This window comes from Agelaius phoeniceus, chromosome 6, assembly GCF_051311805.1.
Source record: "Agelaius phoeniceus isolate bAgePho1 chromosome 6, bAgePho1.hap1, whole genome shotgun sequence".
Lineage (NCBI taxonomy): Eukaryota > Metazoa > Chordata > Aves > Passeriformes > Icteridae > Agelaius > Agelaius phoeniceus.
The window spans coordinates 61,858,840-61,878,503 of NC_135270.1; the positions used below are offsets into that span (position 1 = coordinate 61,858,840).

Below are 19,664 nucleotides of genomic sequence, written 5' to 3' on the forward strand. Positions count from 1 at the left end.
AGCCACTGTGCCTGCTGGGAAAGAGAAAACAAGGAGTTTATTTTGGGTTCAAGACATTGAGTGACATCTCCTGTACCCCTTAAGGCAACACAAGGTTGTGAACTCCATCCAAGTGCAAATTCCCCAAAAGATTTGGACTTCTGAAGGCCTTAGGAAAGGTGTCAAAAGATGGGAGAGAGGGACTGATGTGAAACAAAGAGCAAACAACCAAATCTCTGTGCTGGGCTGATGTAAGCCAGTGCCTCTGGCAGGGGGCTGGGAGATTTAACAGCATTCCATGAAACTCAAGGGGAAGTGTCTTTCCCAGGTTATCCAGAGAATCTGTGGATTTCCCATCCCTGGAAGTGTTCCAGGCCAGGTTGGACAGGGCTTAGAACAATCTGGGACAGTGGAAGTGTCCCTGCTCATGGCAGGAGATGGAGCTGGGTGATCTTTAATGTCCCTTCCATGATTTGGGTGCTGCAGAGCCACTGTGCCTGCTGGGAAAGAGAAAACAAGGAGTTTATTTTGGGTTCAAGACATTGAGTGACATCTCCTGTACCCCTTAAGGCAACACAAGGTTGTGAACTCCATCCAAGTGCAAATTCCCCAAAAGATTTGGACTTCTGAAGGCCTTAGGAAAGGTGTCAAAAGATGGGAGAGAGGGACTGATGTGAAACAAAGAGCAAACAACCAAATCTCTGTGCTGGGCTGATGTAAGCCAGTGCCTCTGGCAGGGAGCTGGAGAAGGACAGGGTGGGAGTTAAATGAGGCTGATCAAGATGAATTCAGCTCTGCAGGGACCTGACCCAGCTTGTGAGGCAGGCTGCAATGGGCTGCTGGCAGATGCCAGGGAACACAGATGCCCCAGATTACCTGAACTGTCCCACTGGTGGTTTCAGGTGCAGGATCAGACCTGAGCATCCCCTGAGGGCTTCCTGTGGCCTGCTGAGAGATGTGCACTTGGGTGGCTCTGGGAGCCCGTGGGAGGTGCCAGCACTTTGTCATTTCTCTCAGCTCCTGATCAACTTTCCATTTTCTTGCCAGTGCCTTTGTCTGAGCTGGTGCCAGCACTGGTTTTAAGCTGACAAGGTCTCATTTCTGAGAAATTCATGTTGCTTTTTTGCCTCTTTCCATGGGTGGCCAGTCCCTGTACACTTGGGAACATTTCTCCTGGCTGAGCTCCATGAGATAAAGGATTTTTTGAGCTGGTTTCCCAGGCTGTGATGGGTTCCTTGTACCAGCCTGACCCCTCTAATGAGGGGACATCCAAGTGGCCCCTGTATTTCCCTGCTCTCCTTTCCTGTTTGGCCACTGGGATTTTTCCTGCAGTGCTAGATCTGAGTTAAGTTGCTGGGAGATGGGGCTGGTGTTCACTTTCACCACAAGATCCCTCATAGCCACATTTACTTACATAGCCAATTTTCCTTACATTTACAAGGAAACACCAGCCTGGAGTGAGAAAAACTCAAGCACAGGAGAAATTGAGTCAAAGAAATGTAACCCAGGCATTTCCTCTGTTTGGCAGCTTCAGGGATCTGTGACATATCCCAAAAATAAGGAGCTGGGAGATGGTTCCCATCAACCTTGAGTCTGGTCTGCAGGCAAAATAAGCAGAGGGGGATGTTGTGCTCCCACTGATGTATTGTTTTCCTCAGGGAATGCCAATCCAATACCTGGTCTTGGAAGACACTGATGAAGTTATAACCCTGGTGGAAGATAAGAGCAAGGTGAAACAAATTCAGGAGGATGAGCAGGAGGAAGAGGAAGATGAGGATGAGAAGGAGAATAACAATCAAGGTGTGCAGTTAATCAAGTGAAAAGCTGATTGTCATCAGACAGAAGGGGCAATCAGCAATGGCAGAACAGTGCTTTGAGCATTGCTTATTGCTAAAGAGAACAACACTTGCAAACCATCACAGTCACTTCATGGTGGCCACAAAGTGGCTCTTTCATTCTCTGAGGTCACAGGACTATGACAGACAGTCTGATTTTTAGTGGAAACACCAGAGAGAAAAGTCAGAGCTGTTAGAGGAACAGCTGCTGTGTGAGGGACAGGAATGTGCTTGGATGCTCCAAAGGCTGGGGTGTTCAAGTGCACCCAGCACTGTGTCCTGTACAAGCATCTGAAAATCATCCATCCCTTTGGAAGGGTTTGAGACACGTTTTTGTAAGAGCAGATCCAGACTTGCTTCCTCCAGAGAGAAAACTCTGGTCCCTGCAATGTAGAATTGAAAACTAATTGCAAAATTGGAGGTGTTTTCTTAAAAAAAGGGGGGCAGGATCCTAGAGGAGCTTAGAGTATTGTTCCACTCAAGGGCAGAGCTGGTGTGAGATGGGATTGGGGCATTTTGGGGGGGTTTGTCTGGATGGCTGTGCCTGCTCTCCCCATACAAGATTTCACTCACCCCATGTCTCTGCTGAGAGGTTCTGGATTACAAAATCATGCATTGGGGTGGCCCAGGGGCTGCAGTTCCCCCTGCCCTGGACACACCTGGGGTTTTGGGTTTTTTTTTTTTGCAGATATTCAGGATGACCAGGTGGTGGAAGCAGTTTCCAGGGACAAGAAGAGAGAGCTGCCCCTGGAGCAGATCCTTGTCCTGACAGAGGAGAATTTCCACTCTTCCCTCTCAGAGGCTGCCAGGACAGTGGTGCTGTTTTATGCCAGCTGTGAGTATGAATTGTGGCCTGGCTGTCCCTTCTGTAACTTTAGGATGTTCTCTGTGCTTTCCATGATCCTGGAGAGATCCTGGAGACAAGTTTTGACCATTAATCTGTGCCACATGCTGTCCCATGGGCAGGGATTAAATACAGTTAATTAAATACAATTAATAACAATCAGATTAAATCAGTTCTTCTCATTGGCTGATAATAGCAGATATTATTCTGATATTAAGAGATTTTTAACCTTTATTTTATAAGAAAAAAAATGTGGGACAAGAGGGGAAATTAATGTAGCATAGACTCATGGGCTGGCCTAGACATAGGCAGAGACATGAAGCATGAAGTTAAATTTTCCTTATTTATTTCAAATCTTCCAGAGCTTAAAGCACCTCAGGATGCAGAGATTGATAATGTGACCTTGTCAGGCAGCAGGGTGGGGCTGGCTGTCCCCTGGCTGTCCCTCAGGGCTGTGTTTCCCCTCTGCTGTGTTTCAGGGGAAGCTGTGTCCCTGGCAGTGCTGCGCTCTTACTCCGAGGTGGCCGCTCACCTGCAGGGTAAGGAACTCCTGTTCTCAGGCTTTCACCTGCTCCTCTTGGCAGGAGGAACCAAGGCATTGGTGGCACCTCATTCTCTGGAATACACTCATTTTCCCCCCCTCAGACTCCTAAGGAAAGTCATATCCACTCCAGGTTGTTTAGGAGTCTTTGTGGCTGATTTAGGGATCTTTGCAGAGTCTCTGCTCCCAGAGGAAAAAAACACAAGACAGGAGGAAATGGCCTTAAGATGCACCAGGAGAGGTTTAGGATGGATATTAGGGAAAATTTATTCATGGAAAGGGTTGTCCAGCCATGGCACAGCTGCCCAGGGCAGTGCTGGAGTCCTTATCCCTGGAGGGATTTAAAAGCCATGTCACTTGTGGACATGGGACAGTGGTGGCCTTGGCAGTGCTGGGGGAACAGTTACATTTGGTGACCTTGGAGGGCTTTTCCAAGCTATCCCATGATTTTATGATCCTGGAAACATTAAAGGCCAGGTTGGATGGGGCTTGAAGCAATCTGGGATAGTGGAAAATGTCCCTGCCCCTTCCAGTCCAAATGAATCTGTGATCCCATTTGCTGGGCACAGTGACTGCATGAGGGAGAATTTGGGAAGGGCCAGGGGGTGACACAGAGCAGCAAAGAGCAGGAACTGTGGCCTGGAACATGGAAATAGGGTCCTGTCCTGCCCAGGCCCAGGAGATGCCCTACACATCAATGTGCTGGGTGGCACCTCAGCTCTGCTGGAAAAAGGAGCTGTGATTTTCCCTGGCTTTGGAGTAAAATGGGACAGAGAGGTGTGGGCAGGCCCAGGACACAGGGCAGGACAATGTCACATTTTACAGGGATGGTGCCTCCAGGGTTTGCAGTCTGGCTCAGTTGTGGGAATTCTCCCTGGTGGCCACAGAACTCCATAAATAACACAGGGATGGTGAACAATCAGCACTTAGAGACAGCACATCAGGGAATCTGGGAACAAAGGCAGGAGGGGGGGATCCTTCAGGAGGGTCTGTGCAGGGTGATCCCCACATTCAGGCCTCCAAGCCCATCCCACTCTGCTTTGTGGAGAGAGGTGGGTTCTTACATGGGCTGGATCTCTTCCAGAGGTGCCTTTTTTCTCCCCTTGGCTGCAGGGGACACTGAGGTGGCTTCATCCCACTGTGGCACAGTGGGGACGCCACATGGATCTTGGCAAGAGCTATTCCAGCACCTCTGGAGGTGGCTGGTGCCTTCTCCTGGCTTTTTTTCTCCATCAAGGCTCATTTTTCCTGGTGCTGGCAGCCCCCTGGGACTGGGCACTGTGTCCTGGAGGATTCAGCAGTGGGGACATGAATGGAGTGTGCAGAGGACCCCCCAGTTTTCTGGGAAGCAGCTGCAGTGGGAGTTGCTTACAAGAAGCTGTTCCTGGGAATGCTGCAGGCAGTGCTGAGGGCTGGAGGAAAGCAGCTCTGCATTCATGGTCTGCATGGAGGGAAAGTCACCAGCAGCTTTGATCTGGACTGAAATCCCAGGAATAAACAGGAAGGGACAGCAGAGCTGGTTGTTGTGGGGTTGGTGGTGGTTTGGGGTTTCCTTTGGACTTCCCCAGCAGCCAGACCAGCTAAAGGAGCAGCACAGGAGGGTCTGTGGGTGAAACCAGCCCCTTCCCAAGCACACAGGGTCTGTGGGTAAAACCAGCCCCTTCCCAAGGAGCACAGGGTCTGTGGGTAAAACCAGCCCCTTCCCAAGCAACAGGAGGGTCTGTGGGTAAAACCAGCCCCATCCCAAGCAGCACAGGGTCTGTGGGTAAAACCAGCCCCATCCCAAGGAGCACAGGAGGGTCTGTGGGTAAAACCAGCCCCATCCCAAGCAACAGGAGGGTCTGTGGGTAAAACCAGCCCCTTCCCAAGCAACAGGAGAGTCTGTGGGTAAAACCAGCCCCTTCCCAAGGATCACAGGAGAGTCTGTGGGTAAAACCAGCCCCTTCCCAAGCAGCACAGGAGGGTCTGTGGGTAAAACCAGCCCCTTCCCAAGGACCACAGGAGAGTCTGTGGGTAAAACCAGCCCCTTCCCAAGCAGCACAGGAGAGTCTGTGGGTAAAACCAGCCCCTTCCCAAGGATCACAGGAGAGTCTGTGGGTAAAACAGCCCCTTCCCAAGCACACAGAGTCTGTGGGTAAAACCAGCCCCTTCCCAAGCAGCACAGGAGGGTCTGTGGGTTAAACCAGCCCCATCCCAAGCAACAGGAGGGTCTGTGGGTAAAACCAGCCCCATCCCAAGGAGCACAGGGTCTGTGGGTAAAACCAGCCCCATCCCAAGGAGCACAGGAGGGTCTGTGGGTAAAACCAGCCCCTTCCCAAGCAACTGGAGAGTCTGTGGGTAAAACCAGCCCCTTCCCAAGCAACAGGAGGGTCTGTGGGTAAAACCAGCCCCATCCCAAGCAACAGGAGGGTCTGTGGGTAAAACCAGCCCCATCCCAAGGAGCACAGGGTCTGTGGGTAAAACCAGCCCCTTCCCAAGGAGCACAGGGTCTGTGGGTAAAACCAGCCCCTTCCCAAGCAACAGGAGGGTCTGTGGGTAAAACCAGCCCCATCCCAAGCAGCACAGGGTCTGTGGGTAAAACCAGCCCCATCCCAAGGAGCACAGGAGGGTCTGTGGGTAAAACCAGCCCCATCCCAAGCAACAGGAGGGTCTGTGGGTAAAACCAGCCCTTTCCCAAGCTAGTGGCCAACCCTTGGTGGGTTCTGCATGGCCAGGATTTCACCATGTGTGTTCTGAATCACTTGATAGCAATCTCAGGGCAGAGAAGAAGCCACAGACAGATTCTCAGCAGAGATCATGAACTGCCTGGGGTCAGGGCCTTTCCTCTGTGATAACTGAGGTCCCTCTAAAGCCTCCCAGGCCAGATGTGATCCTGTGGAATGACTCCAGTCTGGTTTCCCTGCCATGACCTGGGAGCAGACACAGAACAGCTGCATTGGTGGATCTGGAGATCCTTTTTCCCTGCTGCTGAAGGAGCCTCAGGGAGCTGGGAGAACAGCTACCAGAGGAGCTGGAAAACCTCAGAGGATGCTGTTCCCTGGGCTCTCAGTGATGGCTGGAGCAGGAAGAAGATGTCAAGCTGTGCAGGACTGAGAATAGGACGTGGGGCATGGCTTGGGGCACTCTCAGTTCCCCAGAATTGGTATTCCTGGTATTCCTGCCTGCTCCGGGGTGGAGCTTCCTTCCCAAGGGCTGGGAATCCACAAGCAGCTGTCTGAGGAGTGAATCAGCCGTGCTGGAGGCACTTTTTGAGTTGCAGGAGCAGGTCCTGCTCCCCATGCCAATTCTTTGTGCACAATGGCACTGAGAACAGGCCGTGTGTGATCAAACACAGGGGAGTGGAGGAGGCTGGAGACTGCAATGACCCCGTGAGTCATCCCATTCCAGATGCTCAGCAGATCCTCACCAAGGGAAGTTTCCAGCCCTCAAGTGTTTTCCATTTGTTGAGAGATCCAGTTTAGCAGGAGACAAAGAGGAGCATCTCTGCCTTGCTGAACTGAGCAGGTTTTCTACCCTTGGAGCAAGAATTTCCCAGTCCCCCTGGGGCTCACTGCTGCACCTCTGCTTTGTTTTTGCAAGATGGGAATTTTTGGAAGCAGCAGGGTTAAGAGCAGAGGATGTGAAGGTGAGACAGTGCTGAGCATTTCTTGGGTGGGTTATTGGCCTTTTTTTGCAAAGAAGAGAGGAAATGAGTATCTAAGAGGAGCAATATATTGTGATGAAAAATGGTTCTGCTTCTCTCTTCTGTGCTCCTGGGGTCTTCTCGACCAGGGATTTACAAAGACAAGGTGAAATTGTAGCTCAAAGGCAGGAAAATCAGCTGCATGATTTAGCAATTTATATCCATGGAGCCTAAAACTGGAGTGAGGATTTCAGGGTTCATTCTGTGATTTTTTCCAGGTAGTTGTTCCCATTCTGTATTGGATTCTTCCTCTGGGAGTGAAGCACTTTGTACATAACTTCTCTTTCATGTTGTAGCCTTTGGACCAGCTCTTCAAGTGAGCTGTTTTTTAATACAATCATGGAATTGTTTAGGTTGGAAAAGCCTTCCAAAATCGAGTCCAACCAGCACTGCCAAGGCCACCACTGTTCCATGTCCCCAAGTGCCACATCCACACAGCTTTTTAATCCCTCCAGGATGGGATTTAAAATTTCCTGGGCAGCTGTGCCAGGGCTGGACAACCCTTTCCATGAAGGAATTTTCCCTGATATCCAATCCAAACCTGCCCTGGCCCAGCCTGAGGCCGTTCCCTCTGCTCCTGTCCCTGTTCCCTGGAGCAGAGCCCGACCCCCCCGGCTGTGCCCTCCTGGCAGGAGCTGTGCAGAGCCACAAGGGCCCCCTGAGCCTCCTTTGCTCCAGGCTGAGCCCCTGCCCAGCTCCCTCAGGGATTCTGCAGCCCCTGCCCAGCTCCCTCAGGGATTCTGCAGCCCCTGCCCAGCTCCCTCAGGGATTCTGCAGCCCCTGCCCAGCTCCCTCAGGGATTCTGCAGCCCCTGCCCGGCTCCCTCAGGGATTCTGCAGCCCCTGCCCGGCTCCCTCAGGGATTCTGCAGCCCCTGCCCAGCTCCCTCAGCCTCTCCTGGTGCTCATTCCCTTCCCCATCTCTGTTCCTTTCCCTGAACATGCTCATGCACCATGCCAGTCCTGCCTTCCAAATAATTATAAGTTCAAGTGTTTGTAAATTCAAGGGATTCCTGATTTTTCTTGTTCCCTATGGCATTGATGGTTTGTCTTGTCCTGGTTTTCTAAGACCTCTAGGACAGAGGTTTTTGCTGTTGCTGGGTTTAGTAGCTCCTAAAACCACAGGGGAGGATTTTGTGTTCCTCTTTCACCTTTCCTCCCCCTCAGCAATGCCCACAGAGCTGGACAGTCCTTTGCTGAGTTACTCAGTTCCTGAAAGTTCTGCTTGTTCAGTCATTAATGAAGTGGTGCAGGTTGGGATGGGAGAGGGACCATCCTGTACCAGATGTTTTTCAGGCCAGATGGGGCTCCTTCAGAGCACATGGTAAATAATTCCCTGAGCCAATATCCAAAATTCATCTTTGAAAAGGCTTCAAGAAGCTTCAAAACTCGATTTTAACAGGACATCAAAGCTCCATTTCCATGGAATTATTTTCCAGAGTTGGGCAAGACACAAGATGACGTGGTAAGAGATAATGAGAACCAGCTATACTGCCTCAGAGGTGTGAAACAAATCTGAGCTCAGGCTTTCAGTTTGAGATCTTCTTGCAGAGTCTGGGAATGACACAAACCACTTCTGCTCTTGTGGAGTGTTTGGACAGTTCTTGTCTGAGGGGATTTGCAGGCCCTTCACTTTGTGCTTTTTCTGCACAAGAGTTTGACACAAGGCAGAACAGCAAACTCCTGATGTGAGCTGCAGTGCAGAACCTCAAATGAAGGTTGCAGAACATGGTCCTGTGGGAGGCCAAGGGCACAGGGATAAGGAGTAGGAATTCCTGCTGAGGTCACCTCTGCCTTCACCCCCATCTACAGAAATCCTCGTACAATCCCAGAAGGGTTTGAGTTGGGAGGGACCTTAAATCTCCATCCCATTCCACCCCTACCATGGGCAGGGACACCCTCCACTATCCCAGGCTGCTCCAAGCCCTGTCCAGCCTGGCCTGGAACTCTCCCAGGGGTCAGGGGGTCCACAGCTCCTCTGCACAACATTTGTGCAACACTCAGCTGGCCTCAGTTCTCAGGAACTGGTTTCAATATTTGGTCAGCCCTCCCCACCTTGGCATGGGCTGCTGCTTGACCCTGCCCAGTGCTCCCACAGCCCCTCAGAGCACCCCTGACGTGTTGTTGGATTTTATTGTTTCTCTCTCACTGGTGATCTCCAGGCCAAACTTGGTTGGGTTTTTCTTCAGGAGGAAAATCTTTCAAAGTGCTCCAGATTCTCATTTGCTTAAACCTTTCCAAAAACGTTTCCCAGGCTGGCTTCAGCAAGTCTGGCAAGTTCTTCTTCTGCTGTGCTCTGCAGAACTTTCACCAGGACAGAAGAACTTCATTTTCTTCCCATGGGCTGCAGATGCTGTTGAGTGCCCATCTCCTTCCTGCATCCTGCTTCTCCTCATGGATTGCTGCTGTCCTCACACTTTGCCCTTCAAATTGCTTCCTGCCCCTCTAGGGTTAAGATCAAAACCAGGTTGGATGTGTTTTATTCCATCAGCCAGGCCTTTAATGAAAACAGTGATCAGAATCAGACCCAGGACAGGGAGAGAAGAAAGCTTGGCTGATTTCTCTTGAGAAACCCTCATCATCTGCCCCAAGCCTGGTTTCTGGAGGATTCTTTGCCATGGTCTGCCTCCATGTGTGTACTTGTCTCTAGGTTTTATTCCATCTTTCCCAGGCAGCTTTTGAGTCTTGTTCAAAGAAGGATTTGGGGAAGGAATGAAGATTTCTGAGACTGGGCATGGACAAGTGCACACTGTCCTTGGTCAAGGCCCTGAGGCAGCTCAGGTGAGGCTGGAAGCCACAGGAGAGGAGGGAGTGAAGCTGGTCAGGATTTAGGTCAGGCTTAGCCATGGACCAACAGGAGCCTGTGCTGGGCTTCACCCAGCCCAAAGAGGAAAGAAAGGCTGATCAGGTCCCTGGAAGGGCTCCAGGCCAGGCTGGACAGGCCTTGGAACAACCTGGGATGGTGGAAGGGTCCCTGCCCATGGCAGGGGGTGGAATTAAATGAGCTTTAAGGTCCCTTCCCACCCAAACATTCTGTGACTCCATGGTCCTTTGCTGAAGGAAATGCTGGAGTTGCACAAATCTTGGGCTCATAGAGAGCACTCAAGGAGCCAACTTTTCATTTGTTTCACTTTTTACCAACCTCTTGAGTTTCTTGTGTTGGTGAGACCCATAAAAAGCCTTTTTAGGACATTTCCCAGGACCCACAGTTGGACTGAGTGCTCTGTAATTCCCAGATGCTCTTCCTTTCCCACTCCCTTACGTGTGAGACCCCTTTCTTCAGGTCCTACAGGTGGTTTGGGTGGGATCACAGAAAATCCCGACTTCCACAAGAATCATCAAGCCCAACTCCTGGCTCTCAGGACAGCCCCAAGATCCCACCCTGTGCCTGAGGACAGTGCATGGGACATCTCTCTCCCATCCCCTTTAACTCCATGTGCATTTGGGTTCATGCTTGAGGTAGAACAGAGATTTTTCAGTATTGAACAACTTAATAAATGCAAAAACCTTGGCTGCATCCTCCTCCTCCATCTTGCCAAGCTTTGTCTTCCCTCTTTCCTGTTAGTGAGTGCCTGCATTATTTCTTTCTCTTGGCCTTATTCCTAAGGTATTTCCAGTACCTTTCCCTACTGCCTTGTAAGCTCCTGGACAGATGTCTCAGGATTTTGTGGTGTTGCTTGGAGTTACCAGTCAGAGATGAATGTTTCTGGGAATGAGTGATTTCAAGAGGGAAATGGGCTGTACTCAAAGGGATTTTGGTAGATTTCTGCCAGCATTAATACAAATATAGACAATAATATCCACTGAGCTAATAAAAAGCTCTATTTTCCAACCAACTGATTGGTTTTAGGTTTTCATATCATTCATGAGTATTTTTTTTCCCACTCTAGGAAGCCCAGGGGTTTTGCTGTCCCGGGTGAACTGCTGGGACTGGCCTGGCCTCTGCTCCCAGGAGAATGTCACCCAGTTCCCCACCCTCAGGATTTACCAGGAGGGACAGCAGTCAGTGACATATGGTGGCATGTGGGGGACTGAAGAGCTGAGCAGCTTCATCCTGCTGTGAGTGACAAATCCCCAGTGGGACATCTGCCACTTCTTCTGTCACCATCCCTGTCTTTCTGCTGGAATTCCTTCTCTGTTATTTTTAGTGGGGATCCCAAGGCTCTCAGTTTGGCTCAGGCTGTTTTCTCTTTGCTGTCACCAGCTCCAGCACCTCTCTGGTGATAATTATCACCATGCCAAATGATAATTTTTGTCCCTAATGAGGTGTCACACTTGTCCCATTGTGATGGGCCCTTGTTGGGTTGAGGTTGCCCTGTTGTCTCTTCATCCCAAAAGCAGAAAAAACAACAGCCCAGGTTCTTTCTCTGCCTTTCCACAGGAGCCAAGTTTCCTGCCCACTGAAGCTGGCCACCATGGATGAAGCAGAAGGATATTTAAGAGGGGAATTTCCATCTGAGCTCCCATCCCACCACCACACCTCACTGCTGGGAGTTTTTAGCTCAGCCACCAGCAAAGGTTTGTTGGGATTGGTGGGTTAAGCACTCTCCAGCTTCATTCCTGGTGGGACAGGGATGCTTCCAGCTGCTGGAAGTTCCCAACACACCTGGCACTGCCTTTTCCAGTTGTACAGTGGGAGGCTTGCAGGTGGTTCCAGGTGTGGGATTTCAGATCCATCCCTGGCTCAGAGGACATTCAGCTGCCAGCTGGGTTTGCTATGCCCACTGTGGGAGTAGAAACTTCCCAAGCCTGTGTTCCTGTTGTGCCTCCTGCCCCTTACCCTGAGGAGTTTGGCTCTGTCCTCTTTATGAGTCCCTTCAAAGTCGTTGTAGGCTGGCACTAAATTCCCTTTAAGCCTCTGGTTTAGCCCAGATCCATCAGTCTCTTCCTGGAGCCCATGTGCAACTTGTCCCAGCATATTCTTCCTTAAAAAAGGAAGAGATCCACTCTTGGATCTTGCTGGCTTCTCCTGAAGAAGCAGTAGCCCACAATCCAAAAACTTGATATTTTAAAAAAAAAAAAGAACAGCAATAGGATAAACCAGAAGTTTCCTGCATCAGAAGGAAGGAAATGTGAACAACTCAATGAAATCCACTTGTGGGTTTTGGAATAGATGGACACAGAACTGCAATGTGTTACCAGGGGACAGGGAATAAAGCCAGTCTGGAGAGGGAAAATCAGGCAAATCACAGAATTATGGAGTGCTCTGGGTGGGAAGGGACCTTAAAGCTCCTCCAGCCATGACAGGGACACCTTCCACCATCCCAGGCTGCTCCAAGCCCTGTCCAGCCTGGCCTTGGGCACATCCAGGGATCCAGGGGCAGCCACAGCTGCTCTGGGCACCTGTGCCAGGGCCTCACAGTTGGGAGCTGAGATCTTCCAACCCCACAGACTCTGAGTTGCCAGCTCCCCCTGGGAATTGCTGCCTTAAAAATAGGAGAACTTCCTGATCTTGCTTAAGATCAAACTTTCAGACTATTTTTCATTTTAGAGCTCCCTTGTGCCTCTAAACTTTGGTTTAATGCAAACCAAGCTACTTTCTCACGTGAGAAGGTCCAGAGGGAAGAGGTAAAAGCAAGACAGGATGCCTGGAACCTACTAGAAAACACTTGGGCTGTGTTCCCTGAGCCAGCTGAGAATCAAATCTCTGCCTTCCTCTGGAGATCTAATCTGGTAAATACAGCAGGAAACCCTATTGATCCCAAAAAACCTTTAATCCAGCCCAGAGCAGCTGTGGCTGCCCCTGGAAGTGTCCAAGGCCAGGCTGGACAGGGCTTGGAGCAGCCTGGGATGATGGAAGGTGTCCCTGCCCATGGCAGGGGTTTGGAACTGGGTGAGTTTTGGGGTCCCTTCCAACCCAAACCATTCTGGGATTCTACAGAGAAGTTTTTCATTTCATTCCATGCAAACAAGAACCTTGAGAGGTTCCAGAGAGCTTTTGTGGATCCTGTAGGATTGTCTCTTCCCTCAGGGCACATTCCAGTCCAGAATGGCATCCTCAGCCTGGGGTAGCTCAGCCACAGGGAGATGAAATTTGGGATGTCTTCTCCACCCACTTCCTGAGGGTGCTGGAGCTGTGATGCAGAACAGCCTGAGGGAGCAGGAACCTGGAGCCAGCTGTGCTGGCATCAAACCAGGCTGGAGTCAGGAGAACCACATTGTTCCTCTTACCAACCTGCAGATTGATCTGGAATTCCCAACCATTTTCTCCTGGCAGAATTCCTGCTCTAACCCCGAGCAGCAGTGAGTGGGGGTCATTGTCATTTCTGGTGAACTGAAACAGAGCAATGAGATGTCCTGCTAAAAACATCCTGGAGCTTTTCCAACCCTTAGCATCAGGACTATGTTAAGAAGCCCTTTGTGGGGTCTGAGCTAAAAGAGGCTTGGTGGGAAAATCCTAAATACAATTTTCTAGGAAGAGGTGAATGTATTGTGAGGTTTTTCTGGAAACTCGGAGAACTTTTAGGACAGAAATTTGGTTTTGATGCAGAAACTGGAAGCATCCTAGGAAGTAAAACTGTCCTAAGCCCTCAAGAATATTTAAAAATATTGAAATGTTTGAAAATATTTAAAAATATCCCTGAGCTCTGGTGCCTCACTGGCAGCATCATTGAGGAAGGCAGGGGAGATGCAGCAGGAGCTGCTGTGCTGGAGAGCACATTCAGAAGATGCCTCCTTCCAGAGGGATGAAAAGTGAGGCTCAGATCCTGCTTCCCAAAACTCTGCAGGGATTTTAGACCCTTCCTCATCAGGCAGTTTGAGCCCTTGTCCCCAAAGCAGTGAAGTTGTGCTTGTGCAATTCAGGGCAGCTGGGATTCCAGCTCAAGGATTGTGCTGCAGAGCATGGTCAGCCTCCTCAGGGGATGAAAATCGTGTTTTCAGGGGGGAATAATTTCCTGGGAAATATTTAAATGGATTTTTTTGAAGTGCTTCCTGTCTGCAGTGGAGCTGTGTGAATTTAGGGGGTTTTGGGTACAAAACAAAGAACCTGGAGAAATACGGGCTGGTGAGTGGCTCTGGGTCTAGAACAGAATTAGGGAAAAATTTGGAAGTGTGATGGGGAGGGAGGACATAATCAGGTCAAAAAATAAGCCTGGTATTGCTGGAGGTTATTCTGACTTAGGAGGGAATTCCTGCAGCCAGGGCTGACCCAGGGCAGCACTTCAAGACAAGTTCATATCTCAAGTGGGGATTTAAAGCTTGGTGGAGGAGCTTGGGATGAGAACTTTTCCTTCAGCACTGATAAAATCAAGTAACCAAACAACCAGAAGAGCTGGAAAGCAACATCCAAGAATGGTTTCTCTGTAGCAGCTGGAAAGGGGCTTTGGACAATGGCCTGGAGTGACAGGAGCCAGGGAATTGCTCCCACTGCCAAAGGGCAGGGATGGATGGGACACTGGGAACTGGGAATTCCCTGCTGGGAGGGTGGGCAGGCCCTGGCACAGGGTGCCCAGAGCAGCTGTGGCTGCCCCTGGATCCCTGGCAGTGCCCAAGGCCAGGGCCTGGAGCAGCCTGGGACAGTGGAAGGTGTCCCTGCCATGGCAGGGGTGGCACTGGCTGATCTTTAATGTCCCTTCCCACCCAGCCCATTCAGAGATTCTATGATAATGACTGAGCCCTCAGTGAGCCACTCCTTAAGGAACTCCTTCCATTTCAAAAGGAAAGCAGTTTAAATGAAAGTTTATGGGCCACATGGGAAACGGTGGAAAACACAGCTTTGAGTGTAGCTGCAAAACAGGAATCAAAGAACCAAAAAGTCCCCAATTGAGAGGCAGCTCCATCTATTGAGCTCTGAGTCACTGCTCCCAGGAGCTTGGGCTGGCCTCTGCTGTGACAGTGAAGGTTCTGAGGAGCAGTCACTGGTGTGTGACAGCAATTTATATCCTGGCTATGTCTGAGATACCCCCTTAATTCTCAGGAAAAACCTGGCTTCTCCAAAAAGTGACATTTCTCCCTCTCCTTGGGTCAGAAGAGCTGGTTTTGTTGCTTTCAGTTGCTCAGTGCAGAGGAGGAGGGGGGTGGTGGTGTTGAAATCCTCCCTGTTCTCACCCCACCTTTGGCAGCAGCTGTCTGGAGCTCTGATCTCTGCATTTCACAAGTTCCTCACCGTGCCTTGCGTGTTCCCACAAAACTTGGCTTTCCCTGGATCCACTGCCTGAAGCCACAGCCAGGCTGGACAAGGCTTGGAGCAATCTGGTCTGATGGAAGGAGTCCCTACCCATGGCAGGGGGTGGAGCAAGATGAGCTTAAGGTCTTTTCCAACCTAAATCATTCTGGAATTCTGTGGAATTGGAGGCTTTTTATAAGGGAATGAAGCAGCTCTGCAGCCAGCTTTGTTTTGGAGCTGTGCTCTCAGTCTCAGCTGTGATCAAGAGAGCCCAGCCTGGTTTTTCCTTATCCTGCAACAGCCCCAGTCTGCTGGGAAGAGCTGGATAAACCAAGAGACACTTGAGGGAAAGGTTGGTTTATCTCCAGGCTCTTAGCCCTACTCCAGTAATGCCACCATCCATCATTTCTCAAAGGTCACTGGGATTTATAAGATTTTTGTTTAGACTTATAATTGGTCTCCTGTTTCCAAGAACACTTACAGACTCTAAGTCCTTAAAGACATTTCATTTTCCAGCAGTGCCTCTGTCCTGCAGATCCTGGAGGCTCAGTGCTGGTAGCTGAAGGGCAAACACTGTTCTCATAATGGGAATTTTGCCCTAATCCTTGCTCTCTGCCTGCTCCTCCTCCCATGGCCTGCAGCTCTGAGCTGCAGTAATTTTTTGGGAGCCTCTAATCCTAGTTTAATTCCTGAAAATCTGCTCTGGCAGGATGTTATGTGTGCAGGCATCAATCAGGTTTCCAGGAAAAAACCTCAACACCTCTCTTTGTATTGTTTATTCTTGTGTCTTTGTCTTTTTTCCAGCCAGGGAAGCTTTTGAAGAGGCAGGAAACATCCTAAGTGGCCACGTAAGGATGGGGATGTATTTTGAAGATGATGCCTTGGCTTTGTAAGTGGTTTCTCTTTTTCTTTGGGAAGAATTCGAGCTGATCTGCACTTAGTGAAAGGCAGTGCCTGGAGCAAGTGTCATTGTGCTGAGGGACAGCTACAAGTGACTTTTTCCTGCAGGGAGATGGCTCAGGACCCATCCAAAGGGAATTGTCACCTTGGCTCTGCCACTGGTTCTCAGCCTGTCCATGGTCACCTTCCTGCTGTTCATACTCACTTTCATTGTCAGTCCTTCAGGTTGTGTTCCTCACACAAACAGGAGCAAACCTTTCTGAAAATAACAAAAAAAAAAAAAAAAAAAAAACAGGCTGGAAAAATTACACCATCAGTGTGTGAGGGAGGAAAAAAGGATAGATAGCCCCTGCAGTGCCTTCCCTTGCTCTGCTGGTTGCCCCCAGTTGCCAAGAACAGGCTGAAAAGAAGCTGCTTATGACTACTTGGGCTAGCAGTGGAGTGGACATGGAGTCTGGGTGCTGGAAAAGGCTTTGGAAGCTGGGAAAGAAATGTTGTCTTGCCATGGAGCTGCATTCCTGCTGGAATTGCATCCCTGACTGGAAGCCAGGTGGGAGGTAATGGGATCTTACCTGTGTCATTAACACTCCAGCAAGGGACCAAGTCCTTTGGGTTGGAGTGTGAGAGGTGCTTCAATGTCTAGAAATGCAGCTGGATGCAGGGGGAATCTCCAGCCTGCCCTGGCATCTCATTTCCATCAGGAATTAGCTATCAAGGCAGAGTTAAAAATCCCAGGAGGTCCTTGGCCTGTTTTCCAGGTGTGGGTTTAACAGCTACAGTGCAGCAGAGAATTATTTGCATTCGTTCCTCAGAGGTGTGATGCATTCCTGATGACACACAGGCATTTTCGTGGTGAGCACGGAGAATAAAAATGCAAATACCTTGGGAATACATCTTTATTAGCCAAACTGCTCCAGGCATCAGTTAAGACTTCTCTTTCCTGAGGATTTCAGCCCAGCTGATAGAAGGAGAAAAAAAAAAAAAAAAAAAAGCAGAGGACAGGGTGATCTCTCAAGGTATCAGTAGAAGAAGAAGCCTTTGTTCTCTCAGAGCTGACAGATGCAAGAATCCACCTCCCTGCTCCTGCTCCTGGAGTCTGCAGCCTGCTCCTGTTTAGCAGGAATATTTAGTGCTGTTTATATTGATAGTCCTTCTGCCAAATTTGGATTTTGGCTGTGATTTGTGGGTGAAGCTACTGTAGCTGATGGACTTCTCCACTGTAAGCAGAAAGTAAACACTTACAGGAATTCCTTATGCAAGAGCCAGGCTCACTTCCCTTCTTCAGAAAATGAAAAGCCATTCTTGAGCTCAGTGCTCAGGGAGAAAATATTTATGGTTCCCAGGTCACAGAAAGCTGATTCCCCTTTTGTGCATCCTGTAGACCTTTTCCAGAGTAAAAAGGGCTGCAGGATACACAAAGGCTGTTGTGAGCAAAGCTGTTTGCCCAGCAGGCACCTGCTGGGCTGGTCACTAATGAAGGGGAAAAAGGCATTGAGGAAGAAATGCTTTGCACAAAGTCGTCATTGGCAGAGATTCCTGCCAAGTATTTGTTTGCAGATGGTTTTGATTGAAATGCAAGACTGGTGTTACCCACTCAATGGTCCTGATGTATAAATAGAAAGCTGTGGTGAGCAGCAGCACAACCCCTCAGTACCAGGAAGAGGAGAAGGCATTTCAGGATAGAGTGTAGCTGGGGAATTTGGTGATTTTCTGACAGTCTATAAGATATTTCCTTATAGAATCATAGAGTAGAACCCCAGAATGGTTTAGATTGGAAGAAATCTTTAAGCCCCATCCAGTTCCACCCCCTGCTGTGGGCAGGGACACCTTCCACTATCCCAGGTTGCTCCAAGCCCTGTCCAGCCTGGCCTTGGACACTTGCAGGGATCCAGGGGCATCTTCTCTGGAATCCTCTTCCAGTGCCTCACCACCCTCACAGATGCTTATCAAAGGCTGCTGAATATATCAAAGGTGATGTATTTTAGATACAGGGAACAAGAAGCCTCACTCCTCTGAGCCATGACCAAGCCAAAGAATCTCTTTAAAACTCATAGAAGTTTAATAAGTTCAACATCCCTAAATTAAATATTTTTTAGGGTTTTGCCAGACTTAATCAACTGTAAGTACATCAGCTCACAGTGAGGTTTGCAGTGGTTGTGTTAGTCCCAGAGAGATAAATGCTGTGATGGAGGAAGGGAAAGGCCTCCACAAGAGTTGGACATCATGGAAATGAATTATCTGCAGTTCCCTCCACTTGTTGTGTCATTGATGACCTAAAGAAATTCCTCCCTGTGAGGGTGGTGAGGCCCTGGCACAGGGTGCCCAGAGCAGCTGGGGCTGCCCCTGGATCCCTGGCAGTGCCCAAGTCCACGTTGGACAGGGCTTGGAGCAGCCTGGGACTGTAGAAGGTGTCCCTGTCATGGCAGGGGAATGAAACTGGCTGAGCTTTAAGGTCCCTTCCAACCCAAACCATTCTGGGATTCTTTGGTGTCACAGCCTTTGAAAAATTTCCAGGAGCCTTTGAAAAACAAACCAGACTTGACTCCAAAAACTGCAGAGGCAGCTGATTTCCCCTGTCACACCCTTCCTCTGGGCAGTGCCATCTGGAGCCTCCAGGGCTGAAGTTCCTCAAACTTCTAGAAAATTGCTGTCCTGGCTTGGTGTCCCCCCTGCCCTTTCTTTGCTCAAACTTCTCCTATTTTTGCTTTTCCCACTTTCTCAGCTTTTCTTTGAGTACTTTAACCCCTCTTAGCAGAAGGGATTTGTGGGACAAAGCATCATCTGACTACTCCACCAAGAGTGGTGGGTGCAGCCTGTGTGTGTTGCTCCAACGTGGGGCTTGGACTTGGCATTTTTGGGTTTGTTCACTGAGGCAAAAACTGGATCAACTCCTGGAGGTTGTTTTGGGTGGGTGGTTGTGTCCCTTGGATGGAATCTGAGACCTGTGTTTGCCTTGCCTGGGGAGGCAGAGTGAAGCCCTGGGTGGGTTTTTGCATCACCCAGCCATGGGTGTGAAAATGAAGGAGAAGTAGGAATAAAATCCCAGAATTCCTGTATGGTTTGGGTTGGAAGGGACCTTAAAGCTCATCCCATTCCACCCCCTGCTATGGGCAGGGACACCTTCCACTATCCCAGGGTGCTCCAAGCCCCGTCCAACCTGGCCTTGGACACTTCCAGGGATGGGACATGTCCTCCAGAGGACACCAGCTCTGTGTGCAGCACGTTTGGGGTTGACTTGGTTTGAAAAGCCAGGTGTCTGCTAAGGAAGGCAGGAGCCTCCCTTGAAATGGAAAAAGGCAAACTCCCTCCCTCTGAATTGTTATAAATTTGAAATTAAGGGGCTCTCAGGCAAAAATATGGGAGCAGGAATAACAGTTCTTGAGCTCAGTGCTTTCTTTATTAGGGAAGAAAAATTAAAAGATAAAATTTGGCATTCACATTCTCTGAAATAATTCCTTTGCCCAGGATTTTTCTCCTGGGAAGCCTCAGAGAAAAAAAAAACAATTCTTATCTCATTTGCTTCTCTTGTGTTGTGCTCATGTGGAATGTGTTTGGAGATTGTTTATCCACAGGTGATTGTTCCATTGGATTCTGCTGGGAGTTGTTTTCACTTTTTGGCCACTCGGGGCCAAGCTGTGTTAAGACTCTGGAGAGTCACAAGTTTTCATTGTTATCTTTTTAGCCTTCTGTCTGTATCCTTTCTGTATTCTTTAGTATAGTTTAGTATTCTTTAATATAATATAGTATTATAAAGTAATAAATCAGCCTTCTGAGAACA

At 49.5% G+C, this 19,664-nt stretch overlaps 1 protein-coding gene across 2 annotated transcripts in view; it reads left to right on the forward strand.

The window, feature by feature from the left end:
* Positions 1-19,664, forward strand: part of TXNDC16 (thioredoxin domain containing 16) — a 47,364-nt gene that overhangs the window by 15,202 nt on the left and 12,498 nt on the right. For both annotated transcript variants that reach the window (XM_077180872.1, XM_054634842.2), the window contains 6 exons: positions 1,638-1,779; positions 2,503-2,649; positions 3,138-3,197; positions 10,770-10,938; positions 11,261-11,397; positions 15,791-15,875. In XM_077180872.1, the coding sequence (XP_077036987.1) occupies positions 1,638-1,779; positions 2,503-2,649; positions 3,138-3,197; positions 10,770-10,938; positions 11,261-11,397; positions 15,791-15,875 (740 nt within the window). The remainder of the gene's footprint in view (positions 1-1,637; positions 1,780-2,502; positions 2,650-3,137; positions 3,198-10,769; positions 10,939-11,260; positions 11,398-15,790; positions 15,876-19,664) is intronic.